Raw genomic sequence first — 20,857 nt, 5'->3', positions numbered from 1 at the left:
TCTCAGTTTTCTCACTAACACATTCCTTATTAACTATAGTTCTGAGATTGTTCAGTGTTCTCCTGTGGAAATGTTGTCAGAACTTCACACAGAGGGGCACTGTATATGAGCAATAAATATCTGGTTTGAGTGAGATCTTGTTCCATGGCCATTAATCATTTCACAAGGTGATCCTCCATACTGTAATGTGCTCCCAGCTGACTCTAAGCATGCTGAGAGGATACACTTTGCTGCGTGAGTGAGTGAGTATGGTTTTACACTGCTTTTAATGATATTCCAGCAATATCGGGGCGGGACACTTTGCTGAGAACAGCTAGATTCCCAGCGTTCATGGTGTCTGATCTGTGATCTGATGGCTGAATTCCATGAGCATTTCAAGATTTCTTGAAAGTTTGTGGATTGGGATATTTTTGCATGGTTGCTTCTTTGTCTTCCTTGAAGGCTGAAAGAAATGAACTCACACAAACACTATGCAGCTTACTCAAGAGGCTTGTTTAGAGTGGTCTCCATGTTTTGATGTGTACGCCAACAATATGTGATGTATTCATGATCTACATGGCAGATCATGTAATCAAGTGATTTCAGTGAAGCAGGAAGTGGTTCAGGAGAGACAATCTAAGTGTACAAGAATGTTTCATAACCACCTCTTGCCTCAAAGAAAGGTGTATTTGAGATAAATATATAAATAAATACATAAACAAATATGGAGATGTTGATTCACAGAATATTTTTTTTATTTTGTTACATCCTTCAATATGGTGAAGCATCTTGTCATCTTTACAATAAACAAGATTTTTGTATGCATTAGAAATTGGATTGATGCCTGGTATTGATAAAAATTAAAGATCTGCAAAAATATTTCAGGTATGCAAGATGAAAGAGCTTCTTAAGGTAATCTTGCAGAGTGTTATGGAACACCAGCAAGTGAAGACTAATTGAGTACAGGTTGTTCATTTTGTGCTTTTTACACAAATATGTCATCTTGATATTTGAATTTAATGACTTGATCTTTGGACACCTTAAGCTATGAAAAATGTTTGATAGAAGCAAATGTAATAAGGGACCGTTCATAATTTATGGCAGGAGGGGTGGATGATTTTTATGCGAAAGCATGTATAATGTGAATGACACACCACCCCCACCCCCACCCCCTCAAGTACATGTGTACAAAATTGCTGACCCCCCTCTACCTCCCCAGAACAAAATCTCTCTCACACTCACACACACACACCATAGCCATAAACTATTAACGGTCCCTAAAGCATTATAGTCTTCAAACATCTGAGCACAAAGCGATTATAGCCTGACGAAACAACTCCTATGTTTTAAAACAGACTTGTGTGAAACCAGCCTCTGAGGGCTAAGACAAATGATAAATACTGGTTACATTCAGAGTTAGCTTGTCTACATGGACGGATGATTCCATACTTCATGGTTTGCGCATGTCGTGGTGGGTGATAATTGCCGCCAATTCTCTGGCCACTTTCTCTGTACATCCCATCAGTATCCGGTTGCCCATCAGATCGCATGGCCCACCTGGACATCAGAAGCAATCAGGTCAAGCAACACACATGAAACACTCTCACCAACTTTCTCTTCGTCATCCTCTGCGTCCAAATATGCCCCAACTCGTCCTTATCTATTTGGCTGTTTCTTTCATCTATATATCAATTACCTGTGAAGATCCGGGTTAGAATTGGTCTTCAGTAACCCGTGTTTTCGTAAGAGTCGGGATTGGGTCGTTGGACTCGCTGGCTTGGTTGACACATGTCATCGTATCCCAATACTCAGCTGGAATATTGCTGAGTGCAGCGTTAAACAACAAACAGAAATTTCAATTACAGTGAAACCTGTTTAAACCGGCAGCCCACGGGACCGAAATAAAATGCCGGTTAAGACAGGGTGCCGGATTAGACAGTGATGATCATTTTCCTACATGGCCATTTACACTCGTCAATCTCTATCTCTATATGCCTTTGATCTTTGTTCTTTGATCTTGTAATTGTGCAGCAAACTAAAACAATGTTGATGATGTATTGGATTAAGGGACCTTGATTGAACTGCTCATACCCATGCCGGCTTAGAGCTTCTGATTCACGGCGCAATCACCACTTCCTGGCATGCCAAGAGGGTTGATTAGTGTATTGGATTATGGGTCCTTGATTGGACTGCTCATACCCATGCCGGTTTAGACAGTGTTAACTACAGTTAAAATTTCTTGTTGGGACCGGAAAGTCGTGCCGGAATACGGAATAGACAGGTACCGGAATACGGAATAGACAGGTGCCGGATTAGACACTGTTTTAATGATCATAATAGCGTTGTAAAATGGCGGGACCAATATTAGACGCCGGTTTTGACAGTGTGCCGGATTAGACAGGTGCCGGTGTTGGCAGGTTTCACTGTATATATCAATGATCCTCAAAACCGAAAGCTCACGTAGAACATTTATATATTACCAGACATTTATGAGGCATGACTGCCCAGTAACCCCAAGGTTCTTGAAGAATCAAAACATCAAAGTGGAATTTTCGTTACCCAGCATTCAAAATAACTCCAGCTCCTGTATTTCATGAACAAGAGAAACAGCTGTACCTTTCTCCACCATCAGGCTGACAAAACTGGCTTGCGGTTTAAAATGGGCTTTTTCCGGGTAAGTATGACAAGGCAGGCGCGCGCACACGCTTGCTAACGTTGTTGCATGTGTTCATTAATCTTGAACACAACCAAACACGATTTTACCCACCTCAAGTGAAAGTCAAATACACATACTGTGTGCGAAAGAGCCACTGGCATGCTAGCCCTTGGTCAGTAAAAATCCAGTCGGGCCAGAAAATCTCCACAGTCACTGCCCCGATTATCTAGTGAATTTTCATGGGGTCATTTTGTAAATATATCACTCTCTCCGAGTTGTTACGTTATAACACACTTTTAAATCATGAAAGATTATGGTCTAAATGTTCATCATATTAGCAGCTTAACGATGAAACCTGTGTCATGCCGACATTATCTTATTCTCATCTATTTTTGTAATCATTTGCATAGTTTTTACATTCAAATTTCAGGCTTGTGAATTATTTTGTAGGCTGGTAACTCTCAGGCATAGCTACCCTGACTGGCTAGCAAATATTGGAAACTATTTCGCACATTGTACACAAACGAATACTTTGACCGACCCAGTGCCAATCTTCCTATCCTCCAAATTCCTGCTATCCGAAATATTCCATTTGGACACCCCTTCCCCGACAAGCATCTTACCATCTGGGTCCATGACGTACACTCCAGCCTCCTCAGCTATGAGTAAGCCAGCCACGAAGTCCCAGCAGTAGAGGCCGTACTCCACCCACGCCTGGCCCTGGCCCTCGGCCATCTTGCAGCAGTGGACAGCTGCAGCCCCGTATGACCGAAGGCTGAAATTCAAGAAAGTTCACTGAAAAGGGGATCGTGTTTGGAATTTTCCCCAACAACCAGTGCTTGTAAGCGGCAAGTAATTGGGTCGGGTGGCCAGGTTCGGTGACTTCGATGTTGCCTTATATTCTATTATCCGAGTTGTCTTGTTTTTAAATATTACAGGTATTCGCAGGCCTACCATACAAACGGAGAACAAATCCTCAAACTTGAACTCATATACACCAAAACAGAACAAAAATCACCAAAATAGGAAAATAAACTTCCAAAACTGCCACAGTTTCCTCTAACACTGACACTAACGCATCTGTAATGGAAAACTAATCGTTTGAAATGGAAAGAAAACTTGCGTATCAGCTACAAAATCACCCAAGAACGGTCGCCGAGCGTACAAAACGGCAGTCATAGCATCCCGAAAAGGCACAAAAATCGATTCGGAGTTACAACCTACTCCGTTTGGATACAGTGACACGCCCACCAAGACGCCGTGTCTGGCCACCAGAGCCTTTAAATAACATCCTTCAACAAGATCCGGGTTAGAATTGGTCTTCAGTAACCCATGCTTGTCGTAAGAGGCGACAAGCGGGATCGCGTGGTCAGGCTCACTGACTTGGTTGACACATGTCATTGTATCCCAATTGCGTAGATCGATGCTCATGCTGTTGATCACAGGATTGTCTGGTCAAGACTAGATTATTTTCAGACCGCCGCCATATAGCTGGAATATTCCGGAGTGCGGCGTAAAACTAAACTCACTCACTCACACCTTCTACAAGCTAGATTGCCAGGGATCAATTCCATAGTCCATAAGATGGTTTTCCTCTTTCTGCTTGACATTAAATGATTCCTAAACCTTCAAAAACAATTGTTTCACATCAGTCGGGTAACACATCCTGTCAATCTATAACACAGTGCGTGTTTCGGCGTTCCCTACTGCCTTTGTACCCCCTCCGTTAAGAGGCATAGAAGAACGTAGGGTTTTATTGTGTCATTGGTTTGGAACCACATTGGTTAAATTCTTAAGGACACCTACCCGTGACTGTTTGTGACTATATTGCGGACATTCTGGAGCATTTTGTCAACATTCCACGGTGAGCGTAGAACCCCAGTATCATAGATAACCATAGACTGCTTCAGCTCTGAAATCAGAAAACAGTATGAGTGTTGTTATAATTATGTAAGCGTAATTTATTGTGAAACAAAGCTGTCATTGTTTTACATTTTGTATGTTAAGATTCAGTAGAAGTTCATAACATTGCGTTTTAACAATAAATAGTCGTCAGGAACATATTAATTTTTAATGTAAGCAGTGGTGTGGAGGCAGGGGCGGATACAGCTTTTTGAGAAATGTGGGGTGCACACTATTGAGATAAAGGTGGGGTGCACACTTGAATATTGAACTTCAGGGACTTTTTCAAAATAAAATTGGCACACCATGATATGTGACTGTACATCTCACCTTCCACGCTACTTGCAGCGAGCTTCCTTCCATTACAGTATGACCCATGACCTTTCATGCTGGTGTACATAAGGTCAAGGACAGGTATGTTGACCACACCCACTATCACCTGCATCAAATAGACAGAATCTGACCAATGAGAAGCATGCATTTACGGGATACGGGTTACGTTTGATACATTAGTCGAACATTCCCTCGTCAAAAAGTTCCTTTAGATAAACTACCGGGCAAAAGAAGTTATCCATTTTAAAGCAATTGTATAAAAAACAAAAACGCTAGGTATAGGTTTGAACCCAAGCAGAAAAGATTCGCCAAAACGCAACATGGTCCCGACAACAACGCAGCTGTCCGAAAACTTCGTACAAATCGTGCATTTTTCAAAAGGTGAAAAACAGTAATTGTGGGACATTGGTCCAAATGCACGTGTATGAATGTGGCATAAATACCGATGTTGGACAGAGCAAGCATTCAGTAACCAAAAAACCACCACGAATATGCCAAGACGTACGCAGGCGCAACGAATTGATATTAGCAAATTAATAAACCGCTACGAGCAAACAGACTAGGCCTAAGATCGGGAAGACCAAGAGTCACGACAACATCCAGCAGATCCACCTCTGGAACAGATTCGTGACGGCGACGTCAGCAGCAGCGCCAGCACTAGGACACGCCATAAGCAGACGAACAGTCCTTCCACGTGTGGTATGGATGATATAAGAGGCAACCGCCCCCTTCCGTGGAATGGCTTTGACCCGTCTACACCGTCAACGCAGACTGCGATGGGCACGAACTGTACGTCGGTGGCAGTGACGTGATGGAGTGAGGATGCTTTTTACAGATGAAAGTCCGTTCAGTCAGAAACGATGGCAGAGTTCGATTTTTTCGACGTAGAGGAGAGCGACTGGCGCCAAGCTGCTTTCAGCCAGTTCACCCGTTTGATGGAGGAGGCGTCATAGTATGGGGCGGCACTTGTGGCCAGAGAACACCAAGACTGGTTGTCATCCTAGGAAATGTGAATTCCCATCAATACAGGGATGGAATATTTAGGCCTTTCGTGGTGCCCTTTATTCGACAACAGAAGAAGAGGAGTAATTTGGCGGCACGACAACGCAAGACCGAACACCGCCAGAATTGTTCGACAATAACTGTACAGCCTTAACTTCAAGGTATTGCCTTAGCCAGCGTGATCTCCAGACATGAACCCTATTGAACATCTCTGGGATCATATCTGGGATCATCCCCTGACTCCTATCTCATCATGTGACTCTTTATGCACTTTTTGAATGAATTCTGATTTGTGTCATTTTGTATTTTGACCCCTCGACTCTTTCTTAATGAATTGCAGCAAATGCAAGACCAGCATTACAACGAACTTTCAGTCATATTATTGGAAACTGATCTCTGTTTGTAAAATAATTATCATAATCATTACATATGTCTTTGTTTCTATTTTTTGATAAATTGAAGTCGGTGATGACTTTTTTGCCCTGTAGTTTAGTTGCGGATCGTCTTTTTCAAGCCGTCAGTCTTAAAATATCACATCATAAACATTTTTCTGGCACTTAAGCTTAAATAAAGTAATAAGCCTTATCTTTATTCATCCATGAATTTGTCGGCGTCGATGAGTAATCCAATAATTAGCATATCATATTAAGGTGAATTTTATATATTTTGACATGGCTATGAGGAATGGAAGCATCCATACCTTTTATTGGCTGTTAACCCCATGGAGAAAGCTACATCTGGAACACTGAAACCAGAAAAATATCAATTGGGTGCATGTAAGACGGGTTTTCCTGGAAGTTAAACAATTATTTTGCTGTGGAGACTCCAACCCGATTTCTTTTCACCGTGTACTCCAAATGAGAAAGGAATGTTTCGCCTCCTTCAGCAACATGTTTGATGGGAACACCTGTGATTAGCTTCGATATGGAGAATCTACCCCCAAGTTCTGTGGGCAGTGAACGGAAGGAGAGGGTTGGATGTTTCGCAGATATTTGCAATATTGTTTCACAGGGACAGTGATATCTACCTCCTCTTATAGAAGAACGTGTACTTGTGTTCTTGCTTGGAAGACTAACTAATCCCCAGCAACTACAGTGCAGAACTATTACTAGTCTGTCTCACAGTCCCTGAACCACATTAATTTCCCTACTGCCAAGCCCTCTCTGCAGTGCTAAAGCCCTAAATAAAGCAAGTCTAGATTTCCTCAGGTTCTGAATCTCTGGTCTCCCTAGGGCTCCTTTTCAATATAAATGGGCTTGTTTGTTACTATGAAAATTATATATATTCAGAGACTAAGCCTTAGTCTAAACTATTACCAAAATACTCATGTGTATCATATTTACCCTAGGTACATGTAAATGCCAAGCCTTTAAACGTTCTCTATTTCTACAGATGGGATGCTTTAGTGCACTTTCTTGACAAATATTATACTATTACTATTCGAATATGCATAACTATTACAACTACATTCATGTGTATTATATTCATATTCAATGTCTGTACGTGTATATGCCATGGGATGAATAAAACGTTTATATTAAAAAGAACGTGTACATTGTCACTAATTGTGCAAAGCGGTACTTAGAACCTACACATGACTGCTCTTCAGAACTGACACAGAAAGTTTGCAGTTAGGTGTAATGGCGCCTCCTTATAAAGTCAGCGCCACTGTGGTATGTTGAGTGAGTGAGTTGGTTTTTTTAGCGCTGCCTTTAGTAATATTCTAGCAATATCCAGAAATAGGCTTCACACATGGGACCCGTGTGGGTATTCGAACAGGCGCCTTCGGCGTGACGAGGGAAGGCATTAATCGCTGGGCTACCCGTCATTTCATCAAATTATCAGAATACAATAAATTCATTTTTATGCATGGTAACTATAATATTTTGGTGCTGTATGCCTACTTATATCTTTATAGTCTAACTGCAGTTAATGAATAGGGATCAAATAGACCCTACTTCCGGTCATGTCGCCCTAAACTACACCACCACAACCACCACCGCCGCCGCCGCTATGACGAGCCTATCCCGAAGCCAGCGTGCAGGGCGAGAGTGCACGACCTTTCCACATCACAACATCTTGTCAAGCATAAGTACACACTTTATAAGTTATGCACAACCTACTTATGAACAAAGTTATTCGTTCCATCAACTGGATCAACGATCCACGTCAGGTCGTCCCTGAAGTCAAAGGGAACGTCAAGGTCCGTGGTTTCCTCGCCTATAAACCTGAAATGTACAAGGTTATCATGAAGCGTGGCAGAACTGATACGAGGGGAATAAATTATCTGAATGTACCTGCCGTTGTGATGTACAGTTGAAATTGCTTGGCAATGCATCTGAACGCAACATCTAACCTGAAGCTCGTGCACACAGAAGTCAATTTTAGGGAAACCGATAATCGCTAATGCAGTTGTGCTGAACACAGCCTTAAGAATGCATCGGAGACAATATCTAAATGAACAGACAAAATGACGTATTGTCGGTACGATATATTGGACTTTTTCCAAAGCTGGCTGAATATTTTGCAAATCAGCTCCTTGATTAAACCCTATTCCCTATTTCTCTACACCTACCTGTGATCAGTATATTGTTCTTTGATATAACCTACCGCATATTTCAGTCAAACTAGTCATCTATATAGCGCCTATTTCCAGTCCGTGAAAGTATACTCAAAGGCGCTTAGAGGAGCTCTGACACAAAGTTTTAAGTTGCATGCCATTTCGAAGAAGTAAGTTTTCAAACGAGACTTAAAGTCGCTGAGTGTCTGAATGTCTGGGATTGAATTCCACAGTACGGGACCACCCTTAGAAAAGCTTCTGTCACCATAATAACCGGTGCGAGTTTTTGGAACACACAGGTGATTCTGAGAGTCTGAACGTGATGACATTTCTCTTTACCTACCTGTGGTCGGGATAGCGTTCTTTGATGATCCCCATGACCCATTTCTCTACAGCCTTATCAGTCTCCGTAACAAGGTCAATACAGCTTCCTTTGTTGGTTACAACTTTCTTCTGAAAGAAGGCTTTCTTTATCATCTGTAAGAAAAAAAATCAAAATTTGTCAGTTGTGATGACCGTTGAAAACCAACCAAAATGGTCGAGTATCGATAAACCCAGGATCACAAGTTAACCTGGCAATACAACACAGTCGAGTATCGATAAACCCAGGATCACAAGTTAACCTGACAATACTGTGATGTCTATTGAAACAACCGACAACACGGTCAAGTATCGATAAACCCAGGATCACAAGTTAACCTGGCAATACTGTGATGTCTATTGAAACAACCGACAACACGGTCGAGTATCGATAAACCCAGGATCACAAGTTAACCTGGCAATACTGTGATGTCTATTGAAACAACCGACAACACGGTCGAGTATCGATAAACCCAGGATCACAAGTTAACCTGGCAATACTGTGATGTCTATTGAAACAACCGACAACACGGTCGAGTATCGATAAACCCAGGATCACAAGTTAACCTGGCAATACTGTGATGTCTATTGAAACAACCGACAACACGGTCAAGTATCGATAAACCCAGGATCACAAGTTAACCTGGCAATACTGTAATGTCTATCGAAACAACCGACAACACGGTCAAGTATCGATAAATCCAGGATCACAAGTTAACCTGGCAATACTGTGATGTCTATTGAAACAACCGACAACACGGTCGAGTATCGATAAACCCAGGATCACAAGTTAACCTGGCAATACTGTAATGTCTATTGAAACAACCGACAACACGGTCAAGTATCGATAAACCCAGGATCACAAGTTAAGCTGGAAATACTGTGATGTCTATTGAAACAACCGACAACACGGTCGAGTATCGATAAACCCAGGATCACAAGTTAACCTGGCAATACTGTGATGTCTATTGAAACAACCGACAACACGGTCGAGTATCGATAAACCCAGGATCACAAGTTAACCTGGCAATACTGTGATGTCTACTGAAACAACCGACAACACGGTCGAGTATCGATAAACCCAGGATCACAAGTTAACCTGGCAATACTGTGATGTCTATTGAAACAACCGACAACACGGTCGAGTATCGATAAACCCAGGATCACAAGTTAACCTGGCAATACTGTGATGTCTATTGAAACAACCGACAACACGGTCGAGTATCGATAAACCTAGGATCACAAGTTAAGCTGGCAATACTCTGTTGACTTCTGAAACAACCCACCGGCACGGTAGGGTATCATGGACAATCCAAACCTCACAAGCCTAGCAATGTTGTGATGACTGTTGAACAAAGTTGGGTGTCGATAAACCAAATATCATAAATCAACCTCACAACACTGTGAAGACTGTTGAAACAACCCACCTCTCCTGCCTTTGTGGCGACTTCCACTGCAAAGTCGTGGTACTCCTTGAGCTGGGTGGGGCTGACTTGAACGGACATGACTTGGCGTTATTTGTTTCTTTAATCACAAAATCCTGAAAGCAATACAAAACCGTGAAAAGTCTGTTTTGTTGCAGTGTGCAACATGAAGTGTCAACAATAAATAAACCTGGGCAACGACCAAATGTTACAGTATCATGATAGATATTCTTCTGTAGATAACCCGTGAATATCCGGGTTAGAATTGATCTTCACTAAACCATGCTTGTCGTAAGAGGCGACTAACAGGATTGGGTGGTCAGGCTCGCTGACTTGGTTGACACATGTCATCGTATCCCAGTTACGCACATTGATGCTCATGCTGATCATGACTAGATCGTCTGGTCCAGACTCGATTATTTACAGACCGCCGCCATATAGCTGGAATAGTGCTGAGTGCGGCGTAAAACTAAACTCACTGATTCACTCCTCAGTAGATGAGGGAGATTACAATTGGAAGTTTCCCATACAGGTTTAAAAGACAGGGTATGTATTCTCTTTGGAATACCGCAGATATACTTTCCGATCTCAATCCCATATTACATTGCTCTACAGCATAGCTCCAGCTAAACTGTCTTTTGCTAAAATGAACAAAATTCAAACATACAGTTTTCAAAAGCTCCATAGCATAATAAATCTCTGTATAATGAATCAGGCTTGCACGAAATTTCTTAACACGTTTTATTCACTTGCAGGCATTACACATGCTTGAACTTCACACATTCGGGGCGGTTGGGTAGCTTAGTGACTAAAGCGTTCGCTCGTCACGCAGAAGACCTAGGTTAGATTCTCCACATGGGTACAATGTGTGAAGCCCATTTCTGGTGTTCCCCGCCGTGATATTGCTAGAATATTGCTAGATGCGGCGTAACACTTAACTCACTCAAATAAATTATACATGCTCAAATGGAAAGATGCATATTTCAGTGTTTCGATGGTTTAATGTTTTTTACCGCGCGTGAGGCCATTAGAGCCAGATTGCATAGAGGTATCAAAAGGACTTAAATTCTTCTCTGGTGGAACATGCTTATCTTAATACCATGTTAAATCGTTTCCTCTCGGTTGATATGTTTTGTGACTATATCGTCAAGAAGTTGTTCAAAAGAGGCACAAACGACCTACGATTATAACAAAAAAAACATAGCCCTTGCACTTGAATACATAGATTAGAGCTTCACAAATCCCTTTGTCCTCTACAGCAATATTGCTTCGACCTCTTAACACAATACCCTTGTGTCCTGATATCTCTTTGTCCTCTAAACTCAAGAAAAGGTTCCACGTAATGGAGTGTCACTGTCGGAGACAATGCTTGCGAGTGAAAATCATCCCCTATATATAAAAACACTTATATGGAATATGACGCATGTTGCTAGGATACCTCTGGTATATCATCTGAGGCGTGAGCGAGTTTGGTTTTAAACCACACTCAGCAATAGTCCAGCTACATGGTGGCGGTCTGTAAATAACCGTGTCTGGACCAGACAATTCAGTGATCAACAGCATGAACATCGATCTACGCATTTGTGTGTCAACATGTGTCAACCAAGTCAGCGAGTCTGATCACCCGATCCCGTTAGTCGCCTCGTACGACAAGCATGGGTTACTGTTCTCAGTTCTAACCCGGATCTTTACGGGTATATCATCTGAGGAGCCAAAGAAAGTATACCAGTTTGTTTAATGAAAAGTGAAACTGTTAAAATCAATCATGCCTCTCTTACCCATCCGACAGTCAGTAAAAGCCATTTATTCTGTGGCTGGATGGGTTATACTTAAAATAGATTAACTCAGTGAACACTGAGGTCAGAAGTGAATTACCCCAACCATGTTTCAAATTTTAAAAACAAGCTTTAAAAATAACTATTGAAAATGACATATATACTGATGTACAAAAGAAAGTACACACCTCGTGTTTTGAGACCATTAATAAACGTAAATATTTTGCTAGCAATGTTCCAGTTGGGTACGACATCTATTGAGTTATTGCAAAATGTACACTTGAGTCGCAATCAAAACACTTTTCTAAATATTACGCTGTTTTCAGGAAAACATTTTTACCAAAGCATCAGATGTGTACTTTCTTTTGGACATCAGTTTAGGTATGCTAAAATGTACATGTTTCACCTACCGTTTGGACTGGTGATGCAGCTTTGAACAGAAACCCAGTTGCGCAACTATGACTGTACGTCTTGATGTACCAAAGCCTTCTTCTAACTATATTATTTATTCGCTACCACTTATATCTCAACCGTACCGGTTTATCCCGTTTACATGCTTCAGTTTTCGGACGACTGACGACAAGTGCGTCTCAGACACCCGCTTTGATAGTAAACAGGTTTTGTAAACCCCTGTTCCATTTCACAAACCGTAAACAGCATAGTATAGTGTATCATGCTACCTAAGTCTTGTTTTGTCGACTCTGCATTTTATGGTTGAAAGACTAGATATAATTACCGGTGTGCTCACTGAACAGTTCACCGTTTCGCTACACCAGGGTGACATCCTGCAGATTGACGAGCGGTGGTCATGCAAAATGGCGAGGAATATTATTAACATAGACGAGCGGTATTAAACATTCTCACGATCAGTTTTTCAAACTTCAAATTGTGAAAACGTCGTTTAGCAAAGTTTAGAGAAAAGCAGCGCCACATGACTGCAACTAAAATATCAACAATCTACGTCAAGCGATGCTTACAGTTCATCAGTTTTCAATCTCACATAGTACGACATTGTTAATGCAGTGACAATGTTAACACCAGCAAAGTCTTCACGCCACGTTTTCCCTCTTATCGGAAGCTGAGAAGTTATCACTCCTTTTTTGAAGCTCTGAAGGTCTTATAAAAGTATGTGCCAAAAATTGCTTTAGAATCCTTTTAAGACGCCAGCAAATTTGATATAAGTAATTTTGAGATTTCATGTTTATATGTTGCACATATATACTATATTATGTTCGATCGTCGTTTTATCTACTTATATGCTTCTTTATATTCCTCTGTGATATTTAATTATTAACCGTCTCTCATAACTCCATTGGAATGGCATATGCATGTACATTTATAATTTTTACTGTATATTATTTTGTATATATTGTTCATTTTAATGTACATATGGTGAGACGTAAATATACAATCTGTCTGTCAGTGATACTTTAACTGCAACTACGCATGTATCAAGATCAAGTTTAAGACCGCAACGCGCGCGTCATGCATGGATTGTTGGCAGGTGAAGGTTTATCGCTCGTCACCGAGATGGTATTAGGAAATAAAGTTTGCTCTACCCCATTGTGTTTTGTAATAAAGTATAGTTTTGCCCTGAACTATTATAATTAAAGCACGAGGACGGTAGTCCGAGTGCTTTGATGTTATAATAGTTCAGGGCAAAACTATACTTTTATTACAAAACACATTAGGGTAGAGCGAACTTTATCTCTTTCTAAGATGCTAAATTTAATACTTTCTAAGGATAATTACGATTAATTTAAGGCAGAAAACAAACGACAGTGTCGCTGACCTAAATTAAGAATCCTCGCACAGGGCTAACTGGCGCGCTGTTCTATTGATGTGTCTGCCCCCCTACGTTAAGATGAACGTTACCAGAAAAAAAAAATGATAACAGTTTGATGACGGTTTACGTTCGGATTAAATATCTTCTCTGAATAATCATAATTACATCTGTCATTAACGTAAACCATATGGGGCAATATGAACGTCGCATTTCTACTACCAACGTAAGTTTAGATCAGTACATCCCGATGAAGCCGAGTAGTCAAGCGACATTCCACGATTGCATTGTGGGAATGTAAACATTGCGAACGTTACCGTGTCGCTGAAAACTTGTGAGTCGAATTGAGACATTTTAACCGTCGTAAAACATAAACGCAATGTTTCCACCAGTGATGTTAGCTGCGTGAAGCAACTGCAAACCAAGAAACGGGATGCAACGGAGTAGTTTACTGTAGGAGGCCGTACGAGGCGATGACAACTGACATGCATCGTGACGTCGCTTACATTGTGACGTAATGTAAAATGGTTCGATTACGAGGGGGGCACACTAGAATGGCGTAGTGACGGGATAACGTCATTCAATTGTTACGTCATCAAAAAACTATACCTTTATTGTCTGATAATGTATTTTTTTTTCGATTGTTCTAACCGCTAGGCATCTTAGAATGATAGTTAGGACTATCTTTTATCGTTGCGTCATTCGTAAGCCTATGATAAACTATAGAGTTACGACCGGTCGTAATGTTACGAATGCTTTGTGGATCGGACCCAGGCTTGAATTTTGTGTTTATTATATTCGTATTTGAACCTGGATAGTCAGCCCAGGCTCAGAATATTTGTGTTGATTATATTCGAATTTGAACCTGAATAGTTCATTGGGTAACTTTTGGTAGCAGGTACAAAAAACTACGTTTACATCGTACACGCCCATAAGAACAAACGGATACGAAGAACTATGAATTGTTTTGGTCCGAGTCACTTACTGTGTGTTCATTCAAAATGCTATAATGAACGACAGTTATAACGAACTAAATTTCGCGGTATCTTTTGAGTACGTTATAACCGTAGTGTACCGTCTCTGGAATGTACACATTTACTTTATCACTAGATATATGTTACGACATACCCTTTACAACCAGCAACTGGCCGATGTAGATATAGTTATTAGTTTGAAGGTATATGGTCCATGATATACTTTGACATACCCATGTTTTGCCAATATGGAGATTCCAGGTTCAAACTGCCCCCTAGCTACCACGGCGACAGGACAGATCTGGTAACTTGATTGGATAGTTTCTCATAATATCAATCACTAGCTTATCCCGAGCAGACTCGAGTACGAACATGCCGCGGAGTTAAACAAGCGTGTAGAGGTTCGTGAAAGGCATTTAGAAGTTGTACGAACATGAATACATGACACGTTTTCATGGATAACGTCTTTTTATTCTTTATACGACGTTACAGAGCTAATTCTTGCTCCTTCATCAGGTGAGAAAAGCGTGATGAAGGCGCAAGAATTAGCTCTGGAACGTCGTAAAAGAATAAAAAGATGGGCATGCTTAAGTTCGAAATTATATTCAACTTGCTCGAGTGGTAAGTAGAAAATAGTCTAATTCTTGCATAATTATATCCACGGCCTTTATTACCTTGAAGTAAGTACACGGGTCTGTTAATAATCGACAGCCAGATGATCCAGTGATTGACATCATGAACACCGAACTACACGATTGGGATTCAATGATATGCATCTGACCATCTGATCTCATTAGAAGACCAATTCTAACCCAGATCTTCACGGCTCACCTTTATCGGCCATAGCAATGATTCAACAGATGGCAACATTCGTAATATATATTTCTAACCACATACAAAAGAAATCAACTGACTATTTGCTTCAGTGTTTTACGACATTGAAGTTTTATACAAAATAGAACATAAATGCGAGAATACATTCAATGAACATAAAACATGTCTACAGGCAAGGTCAAGGTCTTCAGTCGTACAAATTACCCGGCATGGTCCGTTGATTATCCGTTTCGACAGTATCCAGGCATCTGGTTGCACACCCCTAAGTTCTTTATTACATCCCACATTACGAACAAAAATTCAAACAACAAACACTGTTTTCAGGACCTTTGTGCTGTAGGTTTTATTTACTGACTCAACTTTGCAGGTGCATTAAACAAGTAGGTCGAGTGTCAAGGTTCAGGTCGGGTAGTCTAGTCTAGTGGTTAAAGCGTTGGCTCGTCAACATTTCGATTCCCCACATGGGTACAACGTGTGAAGCCCATTTCTGGTGTCCCGCGCCGTGATGTTGCTGGAATATTGCTAAAAGCGGCGTAAAGCCAGACTCAGTCAGTCAGTCAAGGTTCAGGTCCTGGTTCAATCATTACATGTACAGGTTGGTTTCATTCTTGGAGCAGGTGTGTTATTGTCAAGAAACAATATTGACTTCTATGGGGTAATTGTAGTTATTATGCATTTCAGACGCAAAATGGCACGAAAAGTTTCCTGACATTAATTGTTTTCGTTCACTCACATACATGTAGAAAATCCATGTCTTACAATATTGTGCTACACACAAGGAACTGACCATTCGATGCTCAAGGGGGATTATTTCTTCCTGAGGTTTGGAACTGGCTAGATATTTTGTTTAGCTACAGATAAGATTATGAGCCAGAATGAAAAATAAAAAGGCTTCCAGTAATAAAGTATGTTTTGAATCATAATGATTCTTTTACAAAGATTTTGAATAAACATAAAATACATATCTGCTTTCTCCGAGCTATACATTCATATTCACTGTTCTACTCTTCTAACATATTTACAATACTTAAACAAAAAATGTCACATGGTTACTATAGAAATTCCCTAGACACTAAAACTGAGACGTTTACACTATTTCATAGGTTTGGTGCCATCCTTTACAACAAATCTTTAACTAAATGAAAAATTATTCAAGTAGGCAGGGCGAGAGAAATATTTCTGAGCGATATAATCTTGAAAGTAACATATGATAAACTGACATAACACAGAATCCCATGGAATGATAATTTCACAAAAGACTTAAAAATCAAAATCGCCATAAATTTAAACATAGATTACATAACTTACAGAAAAAATAGTTCCAGAAAATGCAGAAAGAATATGACTATTTATAATACGATATTATTGTCTTTTAATAATAAAACAAATTTATAAAGTTTATTTGATATGAATATATAAAATATGTATGAAAAGCTTGATATTTTGATTATATCAACGTCTTTGCCAGATTGCAATGAAACAAGTGGAAGCCCTTATACAATATTAACAAAGCATAACTTATCAAAATGATCTAATTAAAGGTACAGGTACATTGAGAAAACAAAGAATACACATAAACACAAATTTATGTCCCATAGGGGCGGTGGGGTAGCCTGGTGGTTAAAGCGTTCGCTCGTCACGCTGAAAACCCGGGTTCGATTCCCCACATGGGTACTATGTGTGAAGCTCATTTCTGGTGTCCCCCGCAGCGATATTGCTGGAATATTGCTAAAAGCGGCGTAAAACTAAACTCACTCACTCACTATGTCCCATAAATGAACAAGTACCAAAGAAGGGAGATAACTTTTCCTGCCTGGATGTCCAAGTTATAATACACATCAAACGTTTACGTGAGGTGAGGTGAAATTGGGTTTAACGTCGTGCTTGAGAATATTTCGCTCATATGACGACGTGCATGCGTGTGTATGTGTATGTGAGGCTGCTTGTACTAGCCCAGACTTAAGCTGGTTTTATAGTGCTAGCCCACTGAGATACCATGCCGCAGTGAAGCATGAATACCCCACTCAGATACATTATACTGACTCCGAGCCGACCAGTCCTTGTTGTACCCATTAATGCCGAGTGCCAGGCAGGGACCAACAAGTACCATATTTTAACGTCTTTTGGTATGACGCGGTCGGGGATCGATACCGCGACCTCCCTCTCTCCGGGCGGACGCTCTAACCACTACACCAAGGAGGCGGTCTCAAACGTTTAGACTCACTTAAAGCACTCACTATATGTTATGTATATATATATGAGGTTATATCGAAGATGAATTTCTCCACAACTTGGGGGAACCAACTGCAAACCTTATGGAGATGAATTGCATAAGGATCAATCATCAAATGGCTGAAAAGCATGTGTAAAATATCCTGCATGTGAACAGCTGCACGTGAAGAACAAATCTGAGTTTAATCACTTATTGAACTCATCTGACAATAATCGTTTCAACATTTACGAATTTGTTTTACAATACATCAGTTCATGTGTAAACAGCACCTTTAAAGAGTATGGAATATTTTGCAACATCTAGTTTAGAACAGTTGATCTTCTTTTATTCTCGAGTACAGTTTCCAGGGTGGGCTACATTTACACTAGTGAGTCTTAAACTTTTTACTCTGAGGGCCAGAAGTATATATAAAAGAAGATGTAACAAAGCACATACATCTGCTAATAAGCTCTTTTAAACGTATAAATTATTTACACTACATCTAAACTTTTGATATATATATCAAAGCATATACATCTGCTGATATTTTTAACAAATTAACACATCATGATATATCAGAGATATCAGAGTTATGAATATCAAATCTAAATGAAATTATCAGCTGAACCCGATCAAGCTGGCATAATGCAAATATCACCAAGAAGTGAATAACCATCAACATTTAATAACCTTTATTGGTCAGTTGGAAGGTCGTAAAAGGGAAATTACTCATTATAGCCACTGGCCGCAATACAGGCATTCAATTCAAAGCTAACTTGGCAAGAGTGGAAACTGGTCAGTCAGTTATCTCCCTTGACTTAGAAGGATGCAGTGTAGTTTCAGAAGAGGCTGTCACCAGTTGCAGTGTAATATTCTGATAGATATGACAGGTTCTCAAACCTCATCCGTCCAATACCTTCTATACATCATGCAGATTTTCTGTAAGATCTGATTGGATGAAAATCAAGGCCAACAAATTGATCACATCAGACATGCAAAATACCCATCTGAACACTGTGTGCGTTTTGCCAATGTATAAAACAAAATGGCCGAGCAAATATTCAATCTACATCACTGGTGAGTCGAGACACATGTATGTGTGGATTTCTTTGTGGACATTTAATATTTACCAAAACAGTTGCTTTGCATTTTCCAGCAATTGACAAAAACAAATATACTGAGTCAAAAAGAAACTTCACAAAATGTAATTTTTAAAAATAACGAAACTTTTTCTCTGATGATACATCTATGTATCCAAAATGGGATCCCTATCTTTCGACTATAGAAAAACGTTAGCAAAACCCACTCAAACCCATCCATTCGTCGTGCAAATGACGTTAGTGCCAAATCAGGTTTTGCACGTGCAGTCGATCACGTGATCTTCGCATCGAAGTTTTCTTCATATGCACGTGTTTGCATTGGCCTCAAGAATTGAAAAAACACTTTTAAACCACAGTTCCAACGGTACTTGAAATGCCACGATTGTCAAATGTGCAACGTGAACGTGCCGTTGGCATGTTGCAAGCGGGAAGATCAGTTATTGGGATGCAGACGTCGTACTGTGTATGACTTGCGAGGTCGTCTACAGCAAACTGGCACCACTTCTGATCGCCCAAGGTCGGGTCGTCCACGTGTGACGTCACGAGCAGAAGACCGTCAAATCGTCCTACGTCACCTACGTGACAGATTTCTGCCGGCTACACGAACCATGGCTGAGATGTTTAGAGGTCGACTCTCCTCACAGACCATTCGAAATCGGTTGCGGGCTGCCAATCTCCATTCTCGACGTCCATATCGTGGGCCAATATTGACGCCGTTTCATCAACGTCAACGTCTGCTGTGGGCCCAACGTCACCTCCGATGGACCCAGAGAGACTGGAATCGAGTCGTCTTTAGCGATGAATCCAGGTTTACCCTCAGATTTCGCGGACGGACAGGGCATAGAGTCTGGAGACGACGTCAGGAGCGGTATGCCCAATGTTGTGTACAGGAAGTCGACAGATTCGGGCGGAAGTTGCATGGTGTGGGGTGCTTTCTGTGGGAACAACCTTTCCCGACTTCTGGTCATCCGTGGAAACCTCACAGCTGCTGCTTATCGCGACCAGGTGCTCACCCCTGAACTCGTTCCTTTCATGGCGCTGCTCATGGCCCAGGTCTACAGTTCCAGCATGATAATGCTTCGGCCGCATACCAGCGATGTTGACACAAAATTTCCTTCAAAACGCTGGAATCAACGTCATGGACTGGCCATCGAGGTCCCCTGACCTTAATCCAATAGAGCACGTTTGGGATGCACTTGGGAGAAGGCTTCGTGGTCTTAGGAACCAACCTCAGAATTTGCAGGAACTTGGCTGCCTTGCAAGAGCAATGGCGCCAGAATCCCCAACCACGTGTTCACAAGCATCAGGCAGTCGATGAGGAGACGGTGATTGGCAGCGGTGAATTTCGCGGCGGGCAAGGCCATACACAATATTGAACTGAGAAATTTCGCATTTTTATTCTTGTGACTTGACATTCTGTATACCCATGTTTTGGAACGGCGGTGTAGCCTAATGGAACTGATTATGGCACTGTCAGTGTATCGAGTACATCACACAGATCTCAGCAATGAAATAATAACAATTTAACCATCTTACCATCTCTTGTTCTTTTATAGTGCCCTGAAGAAAGAATGTGAAGTTTCTTTTTTGACTCAGTATATATTCAGGTATGATACAACCTTACCTCATCACAACAGTTTATGTGTGATTTTATCAATGTCATTTCAAATTGATAAGCAATAATATTTCTTTCCATCAACAATAATTATGATTATCAAACTTTTTCGCCAGCACTAATTCTTAGAGTGCTGAAAGTCATATTTGACGACTGCCTCACCATCAAAAAGCAGACCTTGATTNATTTACAGACTGCCACCAGATAGCTGGAATATTGCTGAGTGCGGTGTAAAACTAAACTCACTCACTCACTCAAATAAGCATCTTTTGTAATCTGGGCCCACTGCGACAGAGCCAGTTTCACTCAAGGTGATCCGCAGTTGCTAAGTGTGTCCTTAGCAAAGAG

General features: G+C 40.9%; 1 protein-coding gene across 2 annotated transcripts; it reads right to left on the bottom strand.

The window, feature by feature from the left end:
* Positions 1-1,224: 1,224 nt before the first annotated feature.
* On the bottom strand, positions 1,225-12,497 carry LOC124266357 (inositol monophosphatase 1-like). 2 transcript variants are annotated; one of them, XR_006895746.1, is made up of 7 exons: positions 12,402-12,497; positions 10,220-10,332; positions 8,776-8,909; positions 7,996-8,100; positions 6,573-6,617; positions 4,868-4,976; positions 4,452-4,547 (listed from the first exon to the last, which is right to left on the bottom strand). XR_006895746.1 is itself a non-coding variant. In XM_046701164.1 (4 exons), the coding sequence occupies exons 1-4, from the start codon at positions 4,935-4,937 to the stop codon at positions 1,430-1,432; spliced, it is 435 nt and encodes a 144-aa protein (XP_046557120.1). In that variant the 5' UTR covers positions 4,938-4,974; the 3' UTR covers positions 1,225-1,429. The 2 variants fall into 2 exon arrangements, 1 of the variants encoding a protein (XP_046557120.1); XM_046701164.1 differs by lacking the exons at positions 6,573-6,617; positions 7,996-8,100; positions 8,776-8,909; positions 10,220-10,332; positions 12,402-12,497 and adding exons at positions 1,225-1,536; positions 3,259-3,410 and having other exon boundaries at positions 4,442-4,547; positions 4,868-4,974.
* Between the last annotated feature and the right edge of the window lie 8,360 nt (positions 12,498-20,857).

The sequence above is a fragment of the Haliotis rubra genome, unplaced genomic scaffold (genome assembly GCF_003918875.1).
Source record: "Haliotis rubra isolate DU_JTF1 unplaced genomic scaffold, ASM391887v1 Scf125, whole genome shotgun sequence".
Classification (NCBI taxonomy): domain Eukaryota; kingdom Metazoa; phylum Mollusca; class Gastropoda; order Lepetellida; family Haliotidae; genus Haliotis; species Haliotis rubra.
The sequence above is the reverse complement of the archived record's forward strand: the minus strand, read 5'-3'. Positions and strand labels throughout refer to the sequence as shown.

Excerpts from the sequence above, each read along its gene's own strand:
- LOC124266357 (XM_046701164.1), bottom strand. The coding sequence starts at position 4,937 with ATGTACACCAGCATGAAAGGTCATGGGTCATACTGTAATGGAAGGAAG. Across the intron at positions 3,411-4,441 it reads ATAGTCACAAACAGTCACGG|CCTTCGGTCATACGGGGCTG; the intron begins GTAGGTGTCCTT and ends CTTGAATTTCAG. Across the intron at positions 1,537-3,258 it reads GTACGTCATGGACCCAGATG|GTGGGCCATGCGATCTGATG; the intron begins GTAAGATGCTTG and ends TCTGATGTCCAG.